A 22,732-nucleotide genomic window follows, 5' to 3' on the forward strand; every position below is an offset into this window, starting at 1 on the left:
GGTCAAGGAGGGTAGGAGGAGTTGACTGTTTTTTTTTTGTTTTTTTTTTTTGGGGGGGGGGGAGCCACGGTTATAACAAAACTGGCTCAGCCGTAGTAGATGGCCAAGTTGTGAACATCATCATGCTCGTAATCATAGGCGTGCGCAGGGTTCCCCATCAAAAGGTGGGGGGTTCATAACAGCGCTCCCCCCCCCCCCCCTTACTAAGTGAATGTACGTGGTAGAATTTGCGCCCCCCCTCCCGTCTTATGTGACTAGGGGGGTCAATGTATGCGGTAGATTTTGCGCCTCTACCCCTCATGGGTGACTAGGCGGGAGACGCCTTCCCTGACCCCACCCCTGTGCGCACGCCTGTGCTCGTAATTACCGAAACCAAAAACTATGCCCCAAGGAAACATTGAAGCGGCGTATGGAAGGATGACGTACAATCAGTCAGGGTGATTGTACTTAATACATGACATTGCAGTGGCACTTTCCCTTTGTGCGCATATTAGGGGACATTTCATTGTTCTTGAGTTGCGAAAGCAGACGCTCTCGAAATGTTTCGCTGGTAGTCGCCTGGAAGTCGTTCAGGTTCACTGCGCAAGTAATTTCCTATGTATTCAAGGATGCTGCACGGTGCAGCGGCTCATGCGGAACTTTGAAAAAAAAAAAAACACCATCTGTTTGGGCTATGTACGTAAAAGAAGAAAAACGAGAATGGAGCTTCATCTATTTGAGCGTCTATTAGACATCGCCGAACAATGCTTTCCTTCACGATTCCATTGTTTTAACCTAGAGGTTGCAACTTTTATATGTATTTAAATCAATTCATAACTTTGATCAATCACCCCCCAAAATAACTGTGTATCCGAGCTAGAGAGGAATATACTGTGAAATGAGGCCGCGGAACAATGTTTCGCATAAAGTAGAAAAAGCGGGCACTGCTGAAAACAGCAACGAAGTTTTAGGCGGCGGGTAGCTCGGATTGGGTATTGTTTGAACGAGGCATAAAAGCCCTCCCAGTAATCGACAAGGGCCCTCCGAATCAAACCAGTTGGTTTCAATATGGCGAAAATTATGAGCCTTAGTCTACTGGCGCTCTGCGCGTTGCTCCTTCCTACACATGGACAAGCAGAACTCCAAGCGGCGGGCCTAAAAACTGGAGACGCAGGTGCCGGATCTCACGGTTCGGATCTACATTGGCTGCCAAGACCAGGTCTCGGAAGACGTAAGCATGAAACATTTTATAGTATGTACACTTATTTTGACAAAACTTGAGAGCTCTTTCCAAACTTAGATATTGAACTGTGATTGCACGCTACGGTGTATCCGCACAATAGTAAGGAAAATATATCGAGAAAGTTCATTGGACAATTGGTGAAACAATAAATGTTTACAATGTCATCGAAATCACATATTCACGTAATAAATACATACGTTCGCAATCGTCTAACATAAGTCCTGAGCGCGTCAAAGTTGTCCTACACTCTTAAAAAAAAGAGAGTCAAAAGGGAGTCACGTCTGCTTGACTCTCTTTGTGGCAGCCGATGACCACCTTTTTTTCTAAGGGGAGTCACAATGCTCTGGTCGACGCTCCTGAATGAAATAGATGACTCCCTTGCTCCAAGGGAGTCAGTGATGGTTCTGCATATACAGGGTGGGTTTTTTTTAAAAAGAAAGCTTCATTGGCTGCGACCAAGATACAGTTCGCTGCTTTGGCTTGTGGTATACCGAAAAATTTTGGTTGAGAATATATAACATGGATTCGTAAAATGTGGAATTACGCACGTATTGTGTTATGGCTTCAGTTACGATATTGCTGAAACGGCGCTTCGAAAACGTCTACGAGTAAACAGGGTTCTTAAAAAATCTTGCCCCCAAGCGAAACATCCAGAGTTGTGACAACGTTTAACAATGGCAGCGCTGACAAATTTGCGAATCTTCGCACGTTTGCAAGCGAGGTTTGTAGATTCCTACGACAGCATGTATGGCAGAAAACATACATTTATTAGTGAAATGGACGTGCATGGTGTTGAACGCACTGGCGATCGGGAACACATCTAAGTCGACGGCCGTAAAAACATGTGCCGCAAAGCTGGCATGATAACCGCGCAGACCGGTTAACAAGGCGACGCTTTACCGCGTCTCCTAAAGAGCGACAATACTACCAGAATTATAGCTCGCGTGGTCATCATTTCTGCCCGCCACAGCTAAACTATATCTTCACGATAATCCGCGCGGGCCACCAAATCGCTCAGCAAACGTTGAGCACAGCTAGGCACGCACACACGGTCTCACCGCACTCTCCCTAGCCCCTAGAGCAGGGGATGCACGTTCACCTGCGCCCCCTCCCACCGTACAGCCCTTACAGACACACACAGGGCACGCTTCGCCTCCTCCACCCTGATATTATTCAATAGAGCTTTAACTATGCATGGATGTGTGTTCTATAGCACCAAAACAAAACCGAAACCATGTAGGCGTTCGTGGAGGCTACTTTAATCCAAAGCCGAAGCCATCAATACGAGACAGCCAAGACAGCCATTTTGGCGTCGTTAGACGGCATTGTTCGTGATCCGTCTCGTTGTGGTCGTTCTTTAGTCCGCCAGAATAATCTGTGTCGTCAGGCGTGATTGCAAGTGATTCTTTTGCGTGACTTTCTTCGTGCTATGCATTCGTGGCGTAGTATCGTATCGTCGGCTCGCTCTTGCCGTGTCTGGCTGATCGTTTTGCGTGACTTTCCTTCCGTGCTATGCATTCGTGGCGTAGTATCGTGTCGTCGGCACACGCTTGCCGTGACTGGCTGAAGCAGTGTCACTCAGTGTTTGGGAAAAGCAGCCTCCGGACGGAGAAGTCCCTGCAGTAAGCTTCGTTTCGTCGTGAACTTGCCTGAGCAAGATGGCAGCGCATGACGGATCCCAGTGGCACCGACAGACGAAGCCTGTGGACGACGCTCCTACGGTCGTTATAGATTTCAGGTGAGTTCTGCCGGCTTCTGCCTACAACTCTTTTATTCGCTTCACACGTAGCTTTGCCACTTGTCTTTCTGATGTTCCAGTTGCACGGATTTTTCTATCGTGTTTCAATGGCTTGGCAACGACGAAAACCGCACTGGACTATCCAGTAGCGGGTAAAACGGAGTGGTGCGCGCCAATATCGTGTTTCCTTATTCCATACATGCCAGAAAAACATGAAATTGCGAGTTGAAATCTCGGTTGCAAGTCGAGTGTGGTGACACGCAGAGCAATGTTGCACCGATATATATTTGAAGGGTAAGTAAGATCAGCTGATCAAAATCAATCTAATGCACCCGGCCCGAACATGCCTGATATCCAGATCATGATTTTGGCTCGTGAAACTCTAGAATTTAGTGTTTCTTTCCTTTGCTGCCCAGACGTTGAAACACGTTTAATACGTATTTATTCGCTGCATATTCGAACTTCTCGCCGTGTTTGTTTGTGTGTGTGTGTGTGTGTGTGTGTGTGTGTGTGTGTGCGCGTGCGTGCGCGCGCGTCCGTGCGTGCGTGCGTGCGTAACTGCTATAAAACTTTGATGCAATAGCTTTTGTAGCACGGTTTCATTTAATTGAAACAGTGGTGACTTGATCTTATGATGCTAAAAATTATCATGCAACAAAGGTAAATGTGAGTTCACTTCAAAGTTGTAGTTTTTTTTTTTTGTCCACAAACTGCACACGAGCATAACCTCATCCTCCTGTGATACTTGCTTTGTCTAGTGTGGTGTGGTGCTAGTACCTAATAGTAAACACAACACCGGCTAGTAATAATGGCAGTAAACATACTGCTCAAACGCTGTGTTTCGTGGATATTGGATGCCTTTGTTATACCAGCCGTGGTTCAGTTCGTTATTATTTTCAACACAAAGATACAGTCTGCAGTGATGTTGTGGGCAGTGGACAAAAATCCTTTAAAAATGGACTTGGAAGCGTTACGCTGCGAAGCCCAAGGACGCGGGTTCTATTCCTGACCCCGGCAGCTGCATTTAGAAGGGGGCGAGATACAGAAACTCCCATGCCCTCTGATTTGTGCACGTTGAAGAACTCCAGGTAGTTGAAATTAATCCGTGATCTCCCACTATGTAGCACCGCTTAATCGCATTGTGCTTTTCGCGCATAAATCTCTAGCAATTATTGCTTCGTCATTATACCTCGAAACACTCGCTGTATCCTATTTGAATTCTATTCGCCATACTCTGCAATGAATATTTAGCACTTTTTACAGCAGGGTACCTCATTTGACATTCTTTTACAATGCACCTTAATTGTCCCAATTTCGTGCCATAATCAGCTGTTGTTTTTAATATGTATATAAGTCACTTCAGCACTGTTCCTTTTTGTTTGACCGCTTCTCATCACCTCAATTGTTTGAGGTTTGAGGTGATGTTTGTGCTGCACAGTTTGCCCGAGTTTGCTCCCAACCCTCTATACTGGTCAACGCTGGCAGGTGGGTTGTCCTTCCAGACAAACGGAAAAACGAGACCTTTGCCTGTTGATATAGATCTGAAGAAAAAATGGCACATTAGGCCTTTAGAATAGCTGCACCTTCGTGCAGCTGTTCTGAAGCCAGGCACTAGAAGGGCACGCTCACAATGATGCGACAGAAAGAAGGCAGTGAAGGCAAGCCTAGTCTTGTCGTACATTCGCCATATTTCGTGTAGCTGTATACACATTTTGCCATTTTCTTCGTTAAACTAATAATAACATTTGGCGTTTAACATCCCAAAACCACGATATGATTGAGAGACGCCGTAATAGAGGGCTCTGGAAATTTCGACTACCTGGGGTTCTTTAATGTGCAGCTAAATCTAAGTACACGGGCCTCAAACATTTTCGCCTCCAACGAAAATGCAGCCGCCGAGGCCGGGACTCGATCCCGCGACCTACAGGTCTTCGTTAAAATACTGCTAGTCTAGTGGTTATGGTGCTCTACTGCTGACCCGCAGGTTGCGGGATCGAATCCTGGCCGCCGCGGCCGCATTTTCGATGGAGGCGAAAATGGTTTAGACCCGTGTGCTTAGATTTAGGTGCACGTTAAAGAACTCCAGGTGGTCGAAACTTCCGAAGCCCTCCACTACGGCGTCTCTCATAATCTTATCCTGGTTTTGGGACGTCAAACCCCAACAATTATTATTATTATTAAAATACTGCTGCCATGCTATACAGGGTGATTTTTTTTCAGACAGTACATATCTTTTATAAAAAAACTCTATGACAGTCACGCTCCAGTAGTACTCTAGTTCGAGGCGGAAATATTCTGCCGCAACAAAAAATGCGTTGACGGGACTAATTAACAAAAACCCGTTAACTAATTTTTATTTATTGACTTGAGGGCAGTTGTTTATATTAGAAATTTGTAGTGCATGCCGCTTTATGGTATACCCATTTTTCAGAAATCATGAAAGTTTTACGTAACTCGAGATATTTATTGTGAAATTTTAAGGGCTAAATCAAAACTGATCGTGTCCGGCACACAGAAAACGCGGTTTTTCTGTTACGTCAGACCGGAGCTGCCCGCGACAAGGGAGTGACGAAATTTGAATGAAGGCGCGTCGTGGTCGTACCTTTTCGTGAAAACTGGCAAGTCATCTAACTTTCGTCAGCGGATCGCCTTACCTTTGCATGTGGCGTTTGGTGCTCATTTGTTTCTTTCGAGATGCGCGCATCCGAAACGGCAGTAATATCAACCTTTTCTTTCTATGTTTACAGATAAGTACCACACATCGCACCCAAATAATAAGCTGTTTACTTCTGGATTTCTGAATGCTTGCAGATTTTCCTGATCACATTCTGCTTCGGCCCACCTTCATTAAACTATCATCACCTTCTTTTCACGTGTAGCTCCGAGCTTACGTAACAGAGAAGCGACGTTTCCTGCACGTCAGGCGCTATCAGTTTCGATTTCGTCCTTGAAATTCAAGGATGAATATCACGAAGTGTAACTTTCGCGATTAAAAAAAATGTGTATGCCATAAATTGGCACGCGATACAACTTTCTAATATAAACAACTACCTCCAGGTCAGGAATTAAAAGTTAATTAATGAGTTTTTGTTAATTAATCTCTTCATTGCCATTTTAGTTGCAGCAAACTATTTCCTTCTTGACATAGAGTGTGTGTGCGAAAACATCTTGAGCGTGACTATTATACAATTTTGATAAGAAATATGCGTTCTCTAAAAAAACATCCTTCTAATTGTACGGAGGTCATGCAGCGGAAACAGTTGCAGCTGGCTAAGGGAGTAACAGACCCTCAAAGTACAGCAAAGTTAATGAGTATCCCTGGTTTTGTTCATTGCCATGACACTTCATGGAATCTGGTGTGTGAGCGCTGCCCTTGTCAGATTAAAAGGTGATCGATCTGTCTGTCATCGTGTTTATTTTTGTGCACTTGACTATTTCAGGTTGCTTCATGACTGCACATTGAAGCTCTACAGCTGCATTTGACCAGGAAGCCTCCTTGGAAACTTCGTGTCTCGAGGTAGTCAAGACGTGTCCAAGAATTCGGAATAGCCACGCTTAAGGTCTGGCCGTGAGTGGTCTCGAATCAGTGCAACCTGCTGTCCTTTTCGCCAGAATGCCACCTGACCCTGACATGGTCTGGGAACACGACACTGCCAAGCTCATGCACGCAAGCTGTGTCACCTATTGGGGTCCTGTATCTCAGATGACTACATGAGAATCCTGTACTACATGAGAACTACACATGTTGCATGTTTTTGCGCTGTATGCCACATAAAATATGTAATGGATGTCGCAAAGAAGTGCTTGATGGCTGGCCATTGATTCCTATTCATAAAAACTGACTGCTGGCTATGCTAATGTTTATGCCAGGTCTAGTATATTGCCGCATTTGACAGTAATGAACGATGTTAGCGAAACTATTGCTTTTCATATCTCACTCATATCTGACAGTAGTGTGTCTCGCTGTATTTCTGGACGGTGTTTCCTGTATTTCAGTTCTGTACAGAACTCTCCATACCACCGCTAAATATATATATTTATATATATCATACTTATATATATAAGGTACTTGACACACGACGTACGTTTTAGCATTAGCATAGTGCTAAAACGTACGTCGTGTGTCAAAATGCCTTCCTACAGTATCAGGACCTTCGTGATCTTTCTGTAGCTCTTATATTTAAGGGGTATTCCATGCCAAGTGTCCCAGACGTGGCGCTCGCACATCGCAGCTTTGCTGATAAATTTGTGCCTTTTTCCTGTGCCACATGGAGCATTGTGGCAAAACATTCTTCCTCGAAAAAATTTTTGACGGTCCTGGCACCCCCTCGAATTTCGCTTCTATTTATTAAACTGTACCTAATAGAAAAATGTGTATAAATTCTACTTTTGTGTGTTGAGCTTCTAAACTGCGCTTGCGCTATCGCAGAGGTTCTGTTTAGTTGTCCCATTCATTATTTCCGAATTTGTGTTTCACTACCAGCTACGTAGCTTCAAAAACTACAAAAATCTTCAAAGTTCGTAAATTTTTCTTGAGCTATCTGGAACTCACCCTAACCAATATTAATAATAGCCTGATTCCAGGAAAGTGTATTTTAGTACAGAAATGTTTAGGGGTAAATAGACTTCAGATCTTTCCGAAAAAAAATTGTGAAATTAGAGAAAATGTACGATTTGTTGCATGTTTGACCATATTTTTCATACTGATGCGGTCAAAGTAAAAATCCTCGTCATGCGGCGTTTGATAAAAGACTTCATCGTTAAGTAATGAAAAAAGTCTTGTCAAATCATTTTTTTCTTTTAAGGAAGAAAATAATTTTTGAATTTGGCCCTCCGAACGCGCAGTGCATTTCATTTTGTTGCCACTTCACCGCAAAGCACGTGGTAGCCCTTGCAGCTGACACTCGTCACAGGCAACGGCCAGATGCGAGATGTATGTCAGTGGCTCGTGAGTGGTCGAAAGTCTTGTCACGTTGATGTCAGGGCGACGAGTAATGAATTCGCGTTACAATGTGAGCTTGCTTGGTGGGCCCAATGGGAAGTATGGACGCCCGAGAGCAGCCTATGGCGTCGTTGGCACATTGTGCTAGAGGCCGTCTGTACAACATGTATACCCTGAGAAAGAAGTGTGTACAGTGGCATTATTTCTTTCAGTATGTGTATGCTAGTTGTGCAGACGTCCCCTCTAGGACATTGTGCCAACGACTCCACATGCTGCTCTCGGGCGTCCATATTTCCCATTGGGCCCGCCTAGCAAATGCTCATTGTAACTCAAATTCATTACTCGTCGCCCTGACAGCGCGACAAGACTTTCGACCACTCACGAGCCGCTGACATACATCTCGCATCTGGCCGCTGCCTGTGACGAGTGTCAGCTGTAAGGGCGACCACGTGCTTTGCGGCGAAGTGGCAGCAAAATGAAATGCACTGCGCGATCGGAGGGCCAAATTCAAAAATTATTTTCTTCCTTAAAACAAAAAAATGATTTGATTAGACTTTCTTCGTTACTTAACGATGAAGTTTTCTATCAAACGCCACATGACGAGGATTTTTACTTTGACCGCATCAGTATGAAAAATACGGTCAAACATGTGGCAAATCGTACATTTTCTCAAATATCACAATTTTTTCAGAAAGATTTGAAGTCTATTTTACCCCTAAACATTTTTTTGTACTAAAATACGCTTTCCTGGAAATCAGGCTATGATTAATATTGGTTAGGGTGAGTTGCAAATAGCTCAAGAAAAATTCACGAACATTGAAGATTTTTGTAGTTTTTGAAGCTACGTAGCTGGTAGTGATACACAAAAAAAATCTGAAATAATGAATGGGACAACTAAACAGAACCCTCTGTGATAGCGCAAGCGCGGTTTCGTAGCTCAACACACAAAAATAGATTTTATACACATTTTTCTATTAGGTACAGTTTAATAAATAGAAGCGAATTTTCGAGAGTGTGCCATGATTGTCAAAATTTTTTTCGACCAAAAGTGTTTTGCCACAATACTCCATGTGGCACAGGAAAAAGGCACAAATTTTATCAGCAAAATCTGTGGATGTGCGAGCGCCACGTCTGGGACACTTGGCATGGAATGACACACACACACACGACACCACACACACACACACACGCACACACACACACACATATATATTGAGAGAGCGTAGGCATCGGCAAGTTGGTCATTCATGTTTGACTTTTTGAGCGCGCAAAAGAACAGGGATGAAAAACGACACAGACACAGCGCTGACTTCCAACATATGCTTTATTTTCTACAGTGGTACATATATATATAGACAACAAAAAGCAACGCACGCAGGTGCATTGTACAGGAAGGCTTCGTGTAAAACCACAAATAAGTATGCATGATAAGCAATCAAACAACCTGATACCGGATTTTTTTCTTCTTTAAGAGATCAAGCGGTCATTCCTGACTACCACTATCGTCTAGTCACCCTGTGGGCCTTGCTTAGAAAGTCTAGTTCTTTTTGGATAGGTCAATTGAAGGTGCACTAATGCACATGTCTCCCAAACTTGCAATCTTCGCCGCTTCAATTATCTCGCATGTTGTTTGTGCCTGGCTCCTTCCTGTCGCAGTGCACTGCGAATACATGTGATCGCACCCACACTTCCTGCAGTGGAAAGCCACATGTCCCACACCTCCAGTTCGCACGTTATTTGCGTGCTCACGCAGCCTGTCATTGGCACACCGTCCCGTCTGCCCTATGTATTTCTTGCCACAGGACAGCAGTAACTCATAAACGATGTTGTTCTCACATTTAACAAAGCTTCTTTGTGCTTTTTTTGGCACCTGGGTTTTTGAGAACCACTGTAGGAGGCCTTGCACAGATTATAAAGCTTGTTTGGTGCTGAAAGGACGACTCTTACGTTGGCGTTGTTTCCTATCTTTTTCAGCCTATGTGAGACATCGTGAAGGTACGGTATGACGGCGCATTTCTGCTTGACAGGCTCCGTTTCTGGTGAAGCCTGCTCCTCACCCTCGCGAGCATGTTTGACAGTCTTGAGAAGACCCTCCGCCACAGATGTGACGACATACTGAGGAAGCCCCGCCTTTTTCAGGCAGTCAGCTTGCGCCTGGAAACTACACGAACACTTGTGAGGACATGAGCGGCGAAGCGCATTCATTAGGGTTAATTTTGCAATACCCCTTTTAACTAGCTTGGAGTGGCCCGAAGAAAACGGCAGAAGCGGCTTATTGGCCCTAGGCTCGTACGACCAGCAGACCTGGTCTCGCTCGAAGAACATTCGTAAGTCAAGAAAACGCAAGGCGTTGTTTTGCGGCATTTCATGCGTGACTGCGAGCGGTTGCAGGAAACGCGTGAACAGATCAAGTACGTTTGAAGAATCATTGCCAAATTCGCCTGGACTTGATTCTAGAAAGACAACGTAGTCGTCTACATATCTAACACCTTCTTTACATTTGTGCCTGTTAGCTCTGTTTCTAGTTTCTAGTAACAGGCACAAATGTAAAGAAGGTGTTTAGATATGTAGACGACTACGTTGTCTTTCTAGAATCAAGTCCAGGCGAATTTGGCAATGATTCTTCAAACGTACTTGATCTGTTCACACGTTTCCTGCAACCGCTCGCAGTCACGCATGATATGCCGCAAAACAACGCCTTGCGTTTTCTTGACTTACGAATGTTCTTCGAGCGAGACCAGGTCTGCTGGTCGTACGAGCCTAGGGCCAATAGCCGCTTCTGCCGTTTTCTTCGGGCCACTCCAAGCTAGTTTAAAAGGGGTATTGCAAAATTAACCCTAATGAATGCGCTTCGCCGCTCATGTCCTCACAAGTGTTCGTGTAGTTTCCAGGCGCAAGCTGACTGCCTGAAAAAGGCGGGGTTTCCTCAGTATGTCGTCACATCTGTGGCGGAGGGTCTTCTCAAGACTGTCAAACATGCTCGCGAGGGTGAGGAGCAGGCTTCACCAGAAACGGAGCCTGTCAAGCAGAAATGCGCCGTCATACCGTACCTTCACGATGTCTCACATAGGCTGAAAAAGATAGGAAACAAACGCCAACATAAGAGTCGTCCTTTCAGCACCAAACAAGCTTTATAATCTGTGCAAGGCCTCCTACAGTGGTTCTGAAAAACCCATGTGCCAAAAAAAGCACAAAGAAAGCTTTGTTAAATGTGAGAACAACATCGTTTATGAGTTACTGCTGTCCTGTGGCAAGAAATACATAGGGCAGACGGGACGGTGTGCCAATGACAGGCTGCGTGAGCACGCAAATAACGTGCGAACTGGAGGTGTGGGACATGTGGCTTTCCACTGCAGGAAGTGTGGGTGCGATCACATGTATTCGCAGTGCACTGCGACAGGAAGGAGCCAGGCACAAACAACACGCGAGATAATTGAAGCGGCGAAGATTGCAAGTTTGGGAGACATGTGCATTAGTGCACCTTCAATTGACCTATCCAAAAAGAACTAGACTTTCTAAGCAAGGCCCACAGGGTGACTAGACGATAGTGGTAGTCAGGAATGACCGCTTGATCTCTTAAAGAAGAAAAAAATCCGGTATCAGGTTGTTTGATTGCTTATCATGCATACTTATTTGTGGTTTTACATGAAGCCTTCCTGTACAATGCACCTGCGTGCGTTGCTTTCTGTTGTCTATATATATATATGTACCACTGTAGAAAATAAAGCATATGTTGGAAGTCAGCGCTGTGTCCGCGTCGTTTTTCGTCCCTGTTCTTTTGCGCGCTCAAAAATGTCAAACACACACACAGATATATATATATATATATATATATATATATATATATATATATATATATATATATATATATATATATATATATATATAAAAACAATAAAATGCTAACAAAGGACCCGGAAGTAAAAGTTGAAAAAAATCAAGCACGTAGGAAAAAATTGTTCAGTAAAGGACTGACGTTTCGGCCGCGGGACCGGCCTTCGTCGGAGTGATGCGAACATGCGACGGTACCGCAATATAAAATGCGCAGTGACGTATCATAGCGCTGTTATTGGCTGACAAGCGGTTGTTAAAAGCACGTGGGGAAACGGTGCGCGTGATAGGACAAGAAAAACGAGAATACACGCGTACGTACTTGCGCAAGACAAAACGAATAAAAGAGTAAAAAATGATTAACAATGAGTAAAACATGATGAAGCCACATAACGCGTGAGTCACCGGCACAAACATTAATAGCACGTCATAGGTACAACTGCGAGCAAGTTATCGATGAACATAAACGCGGGTGTAACATCTTGTCATGATCCGACAAAGCTCAAACAGGGAACTAATCTATCTGCGTGAAGCATAGCGGCAATAATAGCGGGGGTAGTCAAGAATGTTTAGGAAACTAAATGGGTAAAAATGAAAGTTTGCCAGCGCTTTCATTCATACCACACGTGACGGCTTTAAAACTTATAGATTAAATACGATTCTCGAAGCTCTCTTTCGTGGTGGGAACGGAAACCAGATTGAAGGATTGTAGCTGTAATATTATCAAATGAGTGGCCCGGAATGTGCACGTGTTTTGATAGCGGAAGGTTAGGAATGGTGGCAGCATGACACTTGTGGTTGTTGAACCGATATCTGAAGCGCGTTTCGGTTTGTCCAATGTACTGTAATTTGCAGACGGAACATTCGAGCAAATAGATGCAATTGTAAGTGTCACACGTAAAATTTCCTTTAATTTTATAGAAGAAATCAGAAGCAGTGCTTTTAGCAATGTGTGACGTCGTCATATGCGCGCAAACCTTGCATCGTGGTTTTTTGCAAGGTTGGCAACCGACATTATCGGGAACCCTTGTTTTAGATGAAGTTAGGATGTCATGCAGATTGCGAGACCGTCTGAAGACTACCCGAGGTGGCAATGGAAAGATTACTTTAAGATGGGCACTCTGCGCTAGTATGTTGAAATGTTTTTTGAGTATTGAGGAGACGTTTGGCACCGATGCTGAGTGTGTTAGAACTAAATTACTTTGTGCCTGAACGGATGGTTGCTTTTTAGCGCTGAACAAATCCTTGCGATTCAGCGCATCGGCTCTTCTGACGGCATCCTCAACAATGCGGGGTGGGTATTGCTGCTGAATCAAAGATTCACGGAGTTGTACGCAGTTTGCATAAAAGTCTGACTGCTCAGAGCAAATTCTCTTAAAGCGGAGCGCCTGACTGTACGGTATACTGGTTTTTTGGAAAACCAGTATACCGTACAGTCAGGCGCTCCGCTTTAAGAGAATTTGCTCTGAGCAGTCAGACTTTTATGCAAACTGCGTACAACTCCGTGAATCTTTGATTCAGCAGCAATACCCACCCCGCATTGTTGAGGATGCCGTCAGAAGAGCCGATGCGCTGAATCGCAAGGATTTGTTCAGCGCTAAAAAGCAACCATCCGTTCAGGCACAAAGTAATTTAGTTCTAACACACTCAGCATCGGTGCCAAACGTCTCCTCAATACTCAAAAAACATTTCAACATACTAGCGCAGAGTGCCCATCTTAAAGTAATCTTTCCATTGCCACCTCGGGTAGTCTTCAGACGGTCTCGCAATCTGCATGACATCCTAACTTCATCTAAAACAAGGGTTCCCGATAATGTCGGTTGCCAACCTTGCAAAAAACCACGATGCAAGGTTTGCGCGCATATGACGACGTCACACATTGCTAAAAGCACTGCTTCTGATTTCTTCTATAAAATTAAAGGAAATTTTACGTGTGACACTTACAATTGCATCTATTTGCTCGAATGTTCCGTCTGCAAATTACAGTACATTGGACAAACCGAAACGCGCTTCAGATATCGGTTCAACAACCACAAGTGTCATGCTGCCACCATTCCTAACCTTCCGCTATCAAAACACGTGCACATTCCGGGCCACTCATTTGATAATATTACAGCTACAATCCTTCAATCTGGTTTCCGTTCCCACCACGAAAGAGAGCTTCGAGAATCGTATTTAATCTATAAGTTTAAAGCCGTCACGTGTGGTATGAATGAAAGCGCTGGCAAACTTTCATTTTTACCCATTTAGTTTCCTAAACATTCTTGACTACCCCCGCTATTATTGCCGCTATGCTTTCACGCAGATAGATTAGTTCCCTGTTTGAGCTTTGTCGGATCATGACAAGACGTTACACCCGCGTTTATGTTCATCGATAACTTGCTCGCAGTTGTACCTATGACGTGCTATTAATGTTTGTGCCGGTGACTCACGCGTTATGTGGCTTCATCATGTTTTACTCATTGTTAATCATTTTTTACTCTTTTATTCGTTTTGTCTTGCGCAAGTACGTACGCGTGTATTCTCGTTTTTTCTTGTCCTATCACGCGCACCGTTTCCCCACGTGCTTTTAACAACCGCTTGTCAGCCAATAACAGCGCTATGATACGTCACTGCGCATTTTATATTGCGGTACCGTCGCATGTTCGCATCACTCCGACGAAGGCCGGTCCCGCGGCCGAAACGTCAGTCCTTTACTGAACAATTTTTCCTACGTGCTTGATTTTTTTCAACTATATATATATATATATATATATATATATATATATATATATATATATATATATATATGTAAAATGCTTAACAAATGTGGTGACGTGGCTAAGGACTACGCATTATTCGCAGGATGTTGTGCCTATAGTTTAGGTGCTTACTGATAAAACAGTAGGTTGTCATTACAATGTGAACATGTATGAATGGCATGAAGTGTTTAAAACCAATTCAAAGAATAATTTTACGAATCGCAGAAATTTCAGTTTGTTTATAGGATGAAGGCATGCAGACGTGAAAGAGAAGACACAGACAAACCAAACGCTAGCGTTTGAGCTGTCCGCATCTCTTCTGTTTCCGTGTTGCATGGCTTACTTTCTTCTAGAATCAACATTTTTTGTTGTTTTACGCGAGCGGAAATTGTTCTGAGGCTCATCTATATAAACTTCGAGTAGTATTTTATTTCCCCCAGAGGAATCGAGTGCAGCACTGTAAAGTTGCTACAAAAACTTGTTGCGGCTGTCATGCATCCACCACAGTGTTCCTGTTTGAGTAAACCCGGTGGAAGTGCCTTGTTGAGTAACAAGAGGTAGCGGCACCAACTTTCGTCGATTGTCAGATAAGAACCCTAATGGTGTTCGCTCTGATTTGAAGTTCTTTTGAAATTCTTGATCAATCTCTATAAAACTTGTTTAGTTTATGTGTATTTGTACGCTGATTTTGAAAATGCAAAATTTTTCTACTATTATATGTCGTGTTAAGTATATCAAACATTTCATGTGCCATGTTAGGCCTGCACGAGTTACAAAGTAAGCATATCACAATAATATGAAATGGGAACTGTATGCAACATAACCAGAATGCATGTCCTAAACCCACTTAACAATAGTCATAGTATGCTGAACATTGACCAGTAAGTGTATGTCTAGCTGGTGATTCGCTCACGAGAGTTCAATATTACGTAACTTTTAACTCAAATGGGTTTAAAACGCGAGTTCGTATGTGGGCTAGTGGGTTCATGAACATTATGCCAGAACAGCGCAGTAAACTCCTTTAAAACTATTGCATACAGTTTTTATCCCCTAACTATAGCGATATGTCGATTTACTTTGTAACTCCAAGTTTGGAAAGGCTTGCTCATCAAGACACATGAAATTTTTATGTGTAAAAACTGCGTTTTCTTCCAGATAATTGCATATTTGAAATCGCCACATAAGCAAACCTAAACTCAGCAAGTTTCATCAATATCGACCAAGAAGAAAAATAAACGCATTATTTGTTGCAGAGTGTCTCATTGAGTACCACGAAGTGGTCACACTGACTCTTGCCAGGGGAGTCATGTACACCACTGTCCTTAAGGACAACGGAGTCAAAGGAACGCTCCAGTGGGGGTCAGCGTTACCATGGCAAAGGGGTCACCCTGACTACCTAGAGGTACTAGCGGGAAATAAAAGGTAGTCACGTAGACTCCTGCGTTGGGAGTAACGTAGACTCTCTGCTTGTGAAGAAGGGAGTCGTTGGTCTGAAGAAGTAAGGGAGTCGTTTGACACCCCAAATTGTGAAGAAGGGAGTCGTTGGTCTGAAGAACGAAGGGAGTCGTTTGACACCCCAAAAGGTCATCATATGTGTAGCGAGGCGATTACCACCCAAAGGTAGTCAGTACAGACACCCTTTTTTTTAAGAGTGTAGTGATATTCAGAGGAAGCATTAGTTCACGAGCGCCTATCAGAATCCATTGGAACGGTCATGTATTTTTATCAGCAGACACTACAAAGAATTCGATGACATTTTGACATCGAACTGAAGAAGATACAACGTGTATCGATTGTTGCAAAAATCTTCGTTGTTCAGGTTATGAATATAAAGGAAATGTTATAATTTGAAATAACTACTTCAACTAAGTTATCACGCTTCCAACTTTATAACTCTACCGTATGTGTGATGTTAAAATTTATAACGCGTGCTTTCATTAATCATTTTGTTGCAGACAAAATTTAGGCACTATGCCGCGATATGAAATAGCGAGATAGGTTTTTTTTTGTTTCTCTGAAAGTGCCTTGGGAGGCTACGTAAGTAGATGCAACAGTTCTTAGACAGCAGTTATGAGTGCGCCGGTATGTTATGACTGCGTTAAATGGCAAGTTTGCTTTTTAAGCTAGTTGGTTAAATGTATCAAAATTTATCAAACGGCTAGCAGACGCAGGCGAGAAAAACACCGTGGGCTGAGTGATAACATTCAACTCAATGTTTATCATCAGAAACAACAGTATATGTAGATCCCTGCAAGGAAAAAAAGGCCCAATCAACGCTCATGAAACCCCGCCGAGTCCAGAAAGGCGAATTCATTTGCAGTTAGAAAATGTGTCACCAAACAGAAGAGCTGCTGACACAGCTAATACTGGCCCGCGCTATCAGGGCGCCTTCAACAATTTCTCGCGTATTTTTATCTGTATTCCTATACATAACCGTGTACTCTTCCAACAAAGCTTCGCACATGCACTAAAATGTACAGACACGGGACCATCACGATATCCGCTTAACTTCTGCTTTTGTTTCCTTAGCCTATCACTCAGGCGACTATTTGCTCATATTTATCAAGAAAGCGCATTATTTTGGACAAATAAGCCCACCTCATCATGGTGAAAAAGATTTATTGATGTATGGCGCTTGGTACGCTCACAAAAGCATGCGAAATATATTGCACACTGAGACTCAATTGATGACAAGAACACTATATTCAGGGCAGGCACGTAGCCAAGATTTTTTTTCGGGGGCGGGGGCAAGGCCCGATTGTTCGAAAGAAAGTCTTTCCATGGCAAAAAGAAAAAAAGTTCCTCGCGAATAGGCCGAATTCTGGGGGGCGGGCGTATATATATATATATATATTCTAGATATATATATATATATATATATATATATATATATATATATATATATATATATATATATATATATATATATATATATATATATATATATATATATATATATATATATAGAATGATGGCGCCACCCTGTTTTTTCGCGGTGCCTTCATTGTCATAGCATTGTCGCACTCTTACCTGCCTGGTATAAATGCAACAGGTGGGCTTTACAATTGTGCGAAACACACAGTGTTGTAGTACTGTTATTGAGCGTTCTCTTATTTTGCACTGAGCCGCAGTGGTTACGGTGCTCGGCTGCTGACTCGAAAGTCGAGGGTTCGATCCCGACGGCAGGGGTCACGTTTCGATGGAGGCGAAATACTGGAGGCCTGTGTACTTATCTTGAGGTGCACGTTCAAGAACACCAGGTGGCCAAAATTTCCGGAGCCCTTCAATACAGCGTACCTCATTATCATATCTTACTTGAGGCAGCTAAAGCCCCCCGCCCCCTAATTATTATTATTATTATTATTATTATTATTATTATTATTATTATTATTATTATTATTATTATTATTATTATTATTATTATTATTATTATTATTTCAGGTTGCCCGCGACGTCGTGAAGTCGTCAAGAGATGTGTGAGCAGCACTTGTGGCGAATACAAATGCTCAGATCTATATCGGTTCCGCCAGAGAGTGTGCACAGCTGACTGCCGGACGGGGTGCTTCTGCGCTTGGCCCTTCTTCAGAAACAATGATGGACGTTGCGTGCACTTCTGGCGGTGCTATACTTACAGACGCCCCAGCTGGTCTGCGCTTCGCCCCTCTGGTGCTTCTGATCAAGGTGCTGGAGAATATCCCGCTGGCTCGGGCTCAGCATCTGTGCCTGGTAGCTGGGGCGGTGCTGTGTCTGGAACGCAGCCTGGCTCAAACCAGTGGGCTGGTGCATCGGCTAGTGGATGGCCTTCGGGAGCTGTCTTGGTGCCTGGTGGTGCCTGGGGCAGCGTGAATGGCGCACCGAGCGGAGGCTGGGGCTCTGGAGCTGCGCAGTATCCTGGTTCCTGGGGCGTGTCGACATATCCTCAGTATCCTAATGGCTGGAGCTCCGGAGTCGGCAATGGAGTTTCCGGAGGTAGCAACGGCGGTTTAGTAATTGGCAGTGGAGGTGTCGGAAGTAGCAGCGGTGGTTTCGGAACTGTCAACGGTGGCTTCGGAAGTGGCAGCGGTGCTGGCGGAAGTGGCAGCGGTGGCTTCGGTGTCGGTAGCGGGAGCTTCGGTGTTGCCGGTGGTAGTTTAGGAGGCAGCACTGGGGTTTTGGGAAATGGCCTCGGCGTCGGTGGTAGTGCAAGCAGTGGCTTCGGAAGTGTACCTGGCGGCGGGGCTCTTGGAAGTAGCACTACGGGCGTAACCAACGTCAAAGCTCAAGGCTAAGGAGTAGCAACCCCCATGTGTTCAGTGGTCGTCAGGAGCTATTATATATCTTTCAAGTACATTACCAGCGCTGCGTAAGCGCTGCCTTGCAACGAAACGTGCCGCTGCGAAAAATAAATTGTGTCATTGCAACAAAAATTATTCAAGAAGAGTGCCTTTCTTGCTTTTGGAAAGCGCAGCTTTCGGCAAAAGAAAACCTTGAGAGTCAGGCCCGTTAGCTCACATCATAAGAGAAAGGAAGTGCCGAATAAATGGGAAAGCATATGTTATCGAAGAACCTCGTTGCGAAATAAATAAATAGGTTATGACCAGTGTTAAGAACAAAAAGGCTACGTTGAAATTGTAAGTGCAATTTCTTCAATAATTCAGCTACATAAGAAAGCGTATTATACACTCTCCGTGAAAATCATTCTGAGGCACACTTGAGTACTGCGCAATAGATTCACCAACCGTGGGATTGATATTGCCAAATCACTGTGCCACGCGGTTTTTCCTGCGTGCTGGGTCCGGTAATTTGACCTCATGGGCTATTTCTAGCTGATGGCCAAATGTTAAATGACGCTTACTGTTATTTCCGGCTCCTAAAGGGGCCGACGCATTCTCCTCGCTGAGTGCCTAGCTGAAAAGCTACTATTAAAGACACTAAACTGAGGATCAGGTATCACGCCAATGAACGTTGAGACCAAGAGTGATATGCCGTTGTGACACGCTCTGTAAAAGAAAAAGACTTTAAAAAATCTAGATCTGGGCAACACATGTAGCCCTGTCACAGCGTCAGCTGGATGAATGATCCCCTTGCAACCCCATCGTATACTTTTTGAAGGTGTTTATAATACAAGTGCAGAGCATGGTGGCATCAGCTGGACACATTTATCGAAATGTTGTCTTATGTGCTTAGTGATCCGAAAAGTCGGTTGCGATAAGTACGGGGTTTGACACCACGGGCACTTTGCTGTTGAGATAACAAACTCAAAACAAGAGACGGTAAACGACAGTGGTGAAAGACTGCACATTCCCATCGAGGCTAAACAAAGTGTCGTAATTAACTGGGCCATAGAGGAAGCTGTGGACACAGTGTTCACGGTCACCCAAAGAGCAGCCTTGTGGCGCCGCGTAATTAAAAGCTGCAAACTCACCTTACACTGTTTTTTACTTCATTATATATATCATTCATATGGCTGTGTCTAACAAGAAGCTTGCCATCAAGTTACCTTCATTTCTTTCCTTCCTACGCGACTTACTGCATCGGTTGTGACGGGAATAGCATCGCCACAATAGGAAGAAATATCATTTGAGCTCCCTGTAAGAAAAAAATGAAATATCATTGTAAGGCCTGGCGCTGCGACAAGGGAGTTGACTGTACGTTATGTCGGGCTAGTTGGTGCATCGTTACTTGAAATATGTGGCGCAAGGTTGTAACTGCGAAGAAACCAGAAGAGACAGAAAGAACGCCACGTTCTTTCTGTCGTTCCTTCTCAGTCACAACCTTGCGCCACGTATTTCAAGTTGACGACGTCGTTTTCTCCAGAAAGCGCATCAGGGCAATGTTCCGCGCTCGGTCGGCAGCATCAGCGGCAGGCACCTGAGACCTGTGCGGCGCCTTCGGGGGACGTCCCCTGGGGAAACTGGTTGAGCAGCTGTCTAGCGCGAACCGCTAGTCGAGAGCAGATAATCCTGTGCAGCTGCCATGAGACGGTACGCCGCCATGTGGTGATTGCGATGAGCCTGCTTGCTAACCGGGCGCACAGGTGAACATGACCTGGGGAGCTGGACGGCGCCACTATTGTGCGTGATAGAGTACCTTCCAGAATGTCGTTGGCCGGCCGTTCGCCTCGTCTCTCTGACGCATGTGGATGAAAGACTGGAGAAAGTAGAGAGGGGGTATTGTCGGCAGGAAAAAATTTGCCGGCCCAATCAGCTCACTGAGTGTTCTTTATTTGCCGAGGGGAGAACGGGGAGGAGTAACCAAGCGGTTAAAACGTGGCGCTCTGCTCCCCAAGGGTGTTCTTGTCACAGGAGCAGTGATATGCCCTTTCGGCTCTGCCGAGTTATGCTGCGCAAGTTCAAGTGTAAATAACTGCCTATGTAACCTTGTATACATGTGGCACATAAAGTCAAGTTGTTTTGCTAAGAAAGGACTCCATCTCTGGGAAGTGGCAACAACAACGACGAGACAAGACAGCCACAAAGGATTTTCCACTCTCTTCTACAGCGACAGAGGGTACGCCAGCTCAGAGAACTGTGCTCTGAAGGAAGAGATGTAGTGGGGAGAAAGTTCTATTTACTGTAATATGCCAGGAAAATACCACACTCATTTGCTGAATGCGTAGCGTCCTGTATTGACAGACAGCAGGACGACGCCGCGTGAACCGCTGGGCTTCGGATAGCGATATTAAAGCTAACTCAAGTTAGCATACACCCAAGCGCAATCTCATGGATTAACGGATTCTTTTCACACAGAACGCTGCTCGCAATTATAATTAATTGTCATTTTTCCTATGTGGACGGAACATGAGGTGTCCTTGAGGATGCTGTTGTAGGCCCGTTGCTTCTTGTGGTATTCGCACCGAGCGACCCTAGTGGCACTCGTGTTTCTATTCCAAGCATATCCTGTCGAGCACTTTCAGTTTCACGAATATTCTAAAATGTCGTCTAAACACTACAAATATGTTTTTCTCGTTCATTCTAAGAGTTATATTGAATACGTATGACATCGGAGCTTAACTTTACTTATGGCGAGGTCCAAGAACTGTCAGGATAGTTAATGAGCATGATATGTTAATTTAACTGAATGATTGTCTAAAGACTAGAAGGAAAAGTTAGGCTAGTCGTTGATGAATAATTTCTGATAGTTGACAGTGCTAAAAGGACGAGGGCAAATTACGAAGACAGTACAAATCTGTGGTTCTCTCAAGCGAGTACACAGCGCTTGGTTGACTCTGCTGCACACGCTCAGTCGCTCCTCTGAGGCATGGTTGGTTTTTGTATTGCATTTATTCGTGCCGTTCCTTTCAATAAACTTTAGTTGTGAGTCAGCGCTCGTGTCGTCGCCTTCTTTGTACACTGTCCTCGTCCCTTTAACTCTGTGAATTATCAAACATCTGTAAAGACAAGACTCAAAGACAAGCGCCAATTAGCTGTCAGGACAAATATCCAAGATAATTGATTGATTTCATTGAACGATTGGCAGCCCCTCGGATCGCTGCGACACTTTCCGGAGCAGATTTCAGCCACGCAATTCTTTCTACTGGCCTCCGAGATTCGCTTCGGTAAACTGGTACAAAATCGATGGTTCTAGATCAAGTTAGGGTTATATTAGAAATATATGATAATGGAGCATAACATTTCTTAAGATAAGGGCCAATTACCTGTATGAAGAATTACTGAAAGTTATTTGAGTTCAATGAAGGAGCGAGAGAACGAATGAAATATTTATGTTATCATTCAAATTAGCAGATTGGCGAGTGAGATCTTTAGTCCTGGACCCCAAAGGTCACCAGTTTGATTATCCTAGCTGCTCACACTCCTTCAATGAGAGCCAAGAAGCCCTCACTGAAATACTGTCAGCAACTGAGATATTTTCCCCACCTGGCAGAGGAGATCTCAGAAACTCGCTTCTTTCTGCGTAGCCTCTGAAATCCTCTTCGGCAGCACACGAAAAACGAAGTTAACACCAGGGCACGGTGACACTGACGTGCGTTCTACGCGAGAGACAACTAGTAGTCAGACATTTCAATTCTTCGTTATGCAAGCTAATCGACAGCTGGCTAACGCATGCACTGTCACTACTGCCAACATGCCATGCCTCGGTCATTAGACTCTCCTGTTTATTCAGTCTTATACAACACTACACACTGACTTTTTTCGTGCGTTTACACTCCCGACAATGTAAAGATAAATTGGAAGTGAGGCCCCGGTTAGCGGCGTCCTATGCTCCATTAATCTGGAATTAACACAGCGGCACGTCCGCCCTACGCAGAAGTGACCGCC

The 22,732-nt window shown here is 44.2% G+C and overlaps 2 protein-coding genes across 3 annotated transcripts in view; both read left to right on the forward strand.

Moving 5' to 3' along the window:
- The window catches only part of LOC119400314 (keratin-associated protein 6-2-like), a 223,367-nt gene that overhangs the window by 140,946 nt on the left and 59,689 nt on the right, over positions 1-22,732 (forward strand). The window lies entirely within an intron of this gene.
- Positions 891-18,880, forward strand: LOC119400313 (uncharacterized). 2 transcript variants are annotated; one of them, XM_037667341.2, is made up of 2 exons: positions 891-1,231; positions 17,916-18,880. In XM_037667341.2, the coding sequence occupies exons 1-2, from the start codon at positions 1,048-1,050 to the stop codon at positions 18,740-18,742; spliced, it is 1,011 nt and encodes a 336-aa protein (XP_037523269.1). In that variant the 5' UTR covers positions 891-1,047; the 3' UTR covers positions 18,743-18,880. The 2 variants fall into 2 exon arrangements, with proteins under 2 accessions (XP_037523269.1, XP_037523271.1); XM_037667343.2 differs by having other exon boundaries at positions 897-1,210.

The sequence above is a fragment of the Rhipicephalus sanguineus genome, chromosome 7 (genome assembly GCF_013339695.2).
Source record: "Rhipicephalus sanguineus isolate Rsan-2018 chromosome 7, BIME_Rsan_1.4, whole genome shotgun sequence".
In the NCBI taxonomy this organism is placed as follows: Eukaryota; Metazoa; Arthropoda; class Arachnida; order Ixodida; family Ixodidae; genus Rhipicephalus; species Rhipicephalus sanguineus.

Bases quoted from the DNA above. Each gene is read 5' to 3' on its own strand.
- LOC119400313 (XM_037667341.2), top strand. From the start codon at position 1,048: ATGGCGAAAATTATGAGCCTTAGTCTACTGGCGCTCTGCGCGTTGCTC. The intron at 1,232-17,915 runs GTATGTACACTT...TTATTATTTCAG, and splicing joins TAAGCATGAAACATTTTATA to GTTGCCCGCGACGTCGTGAA.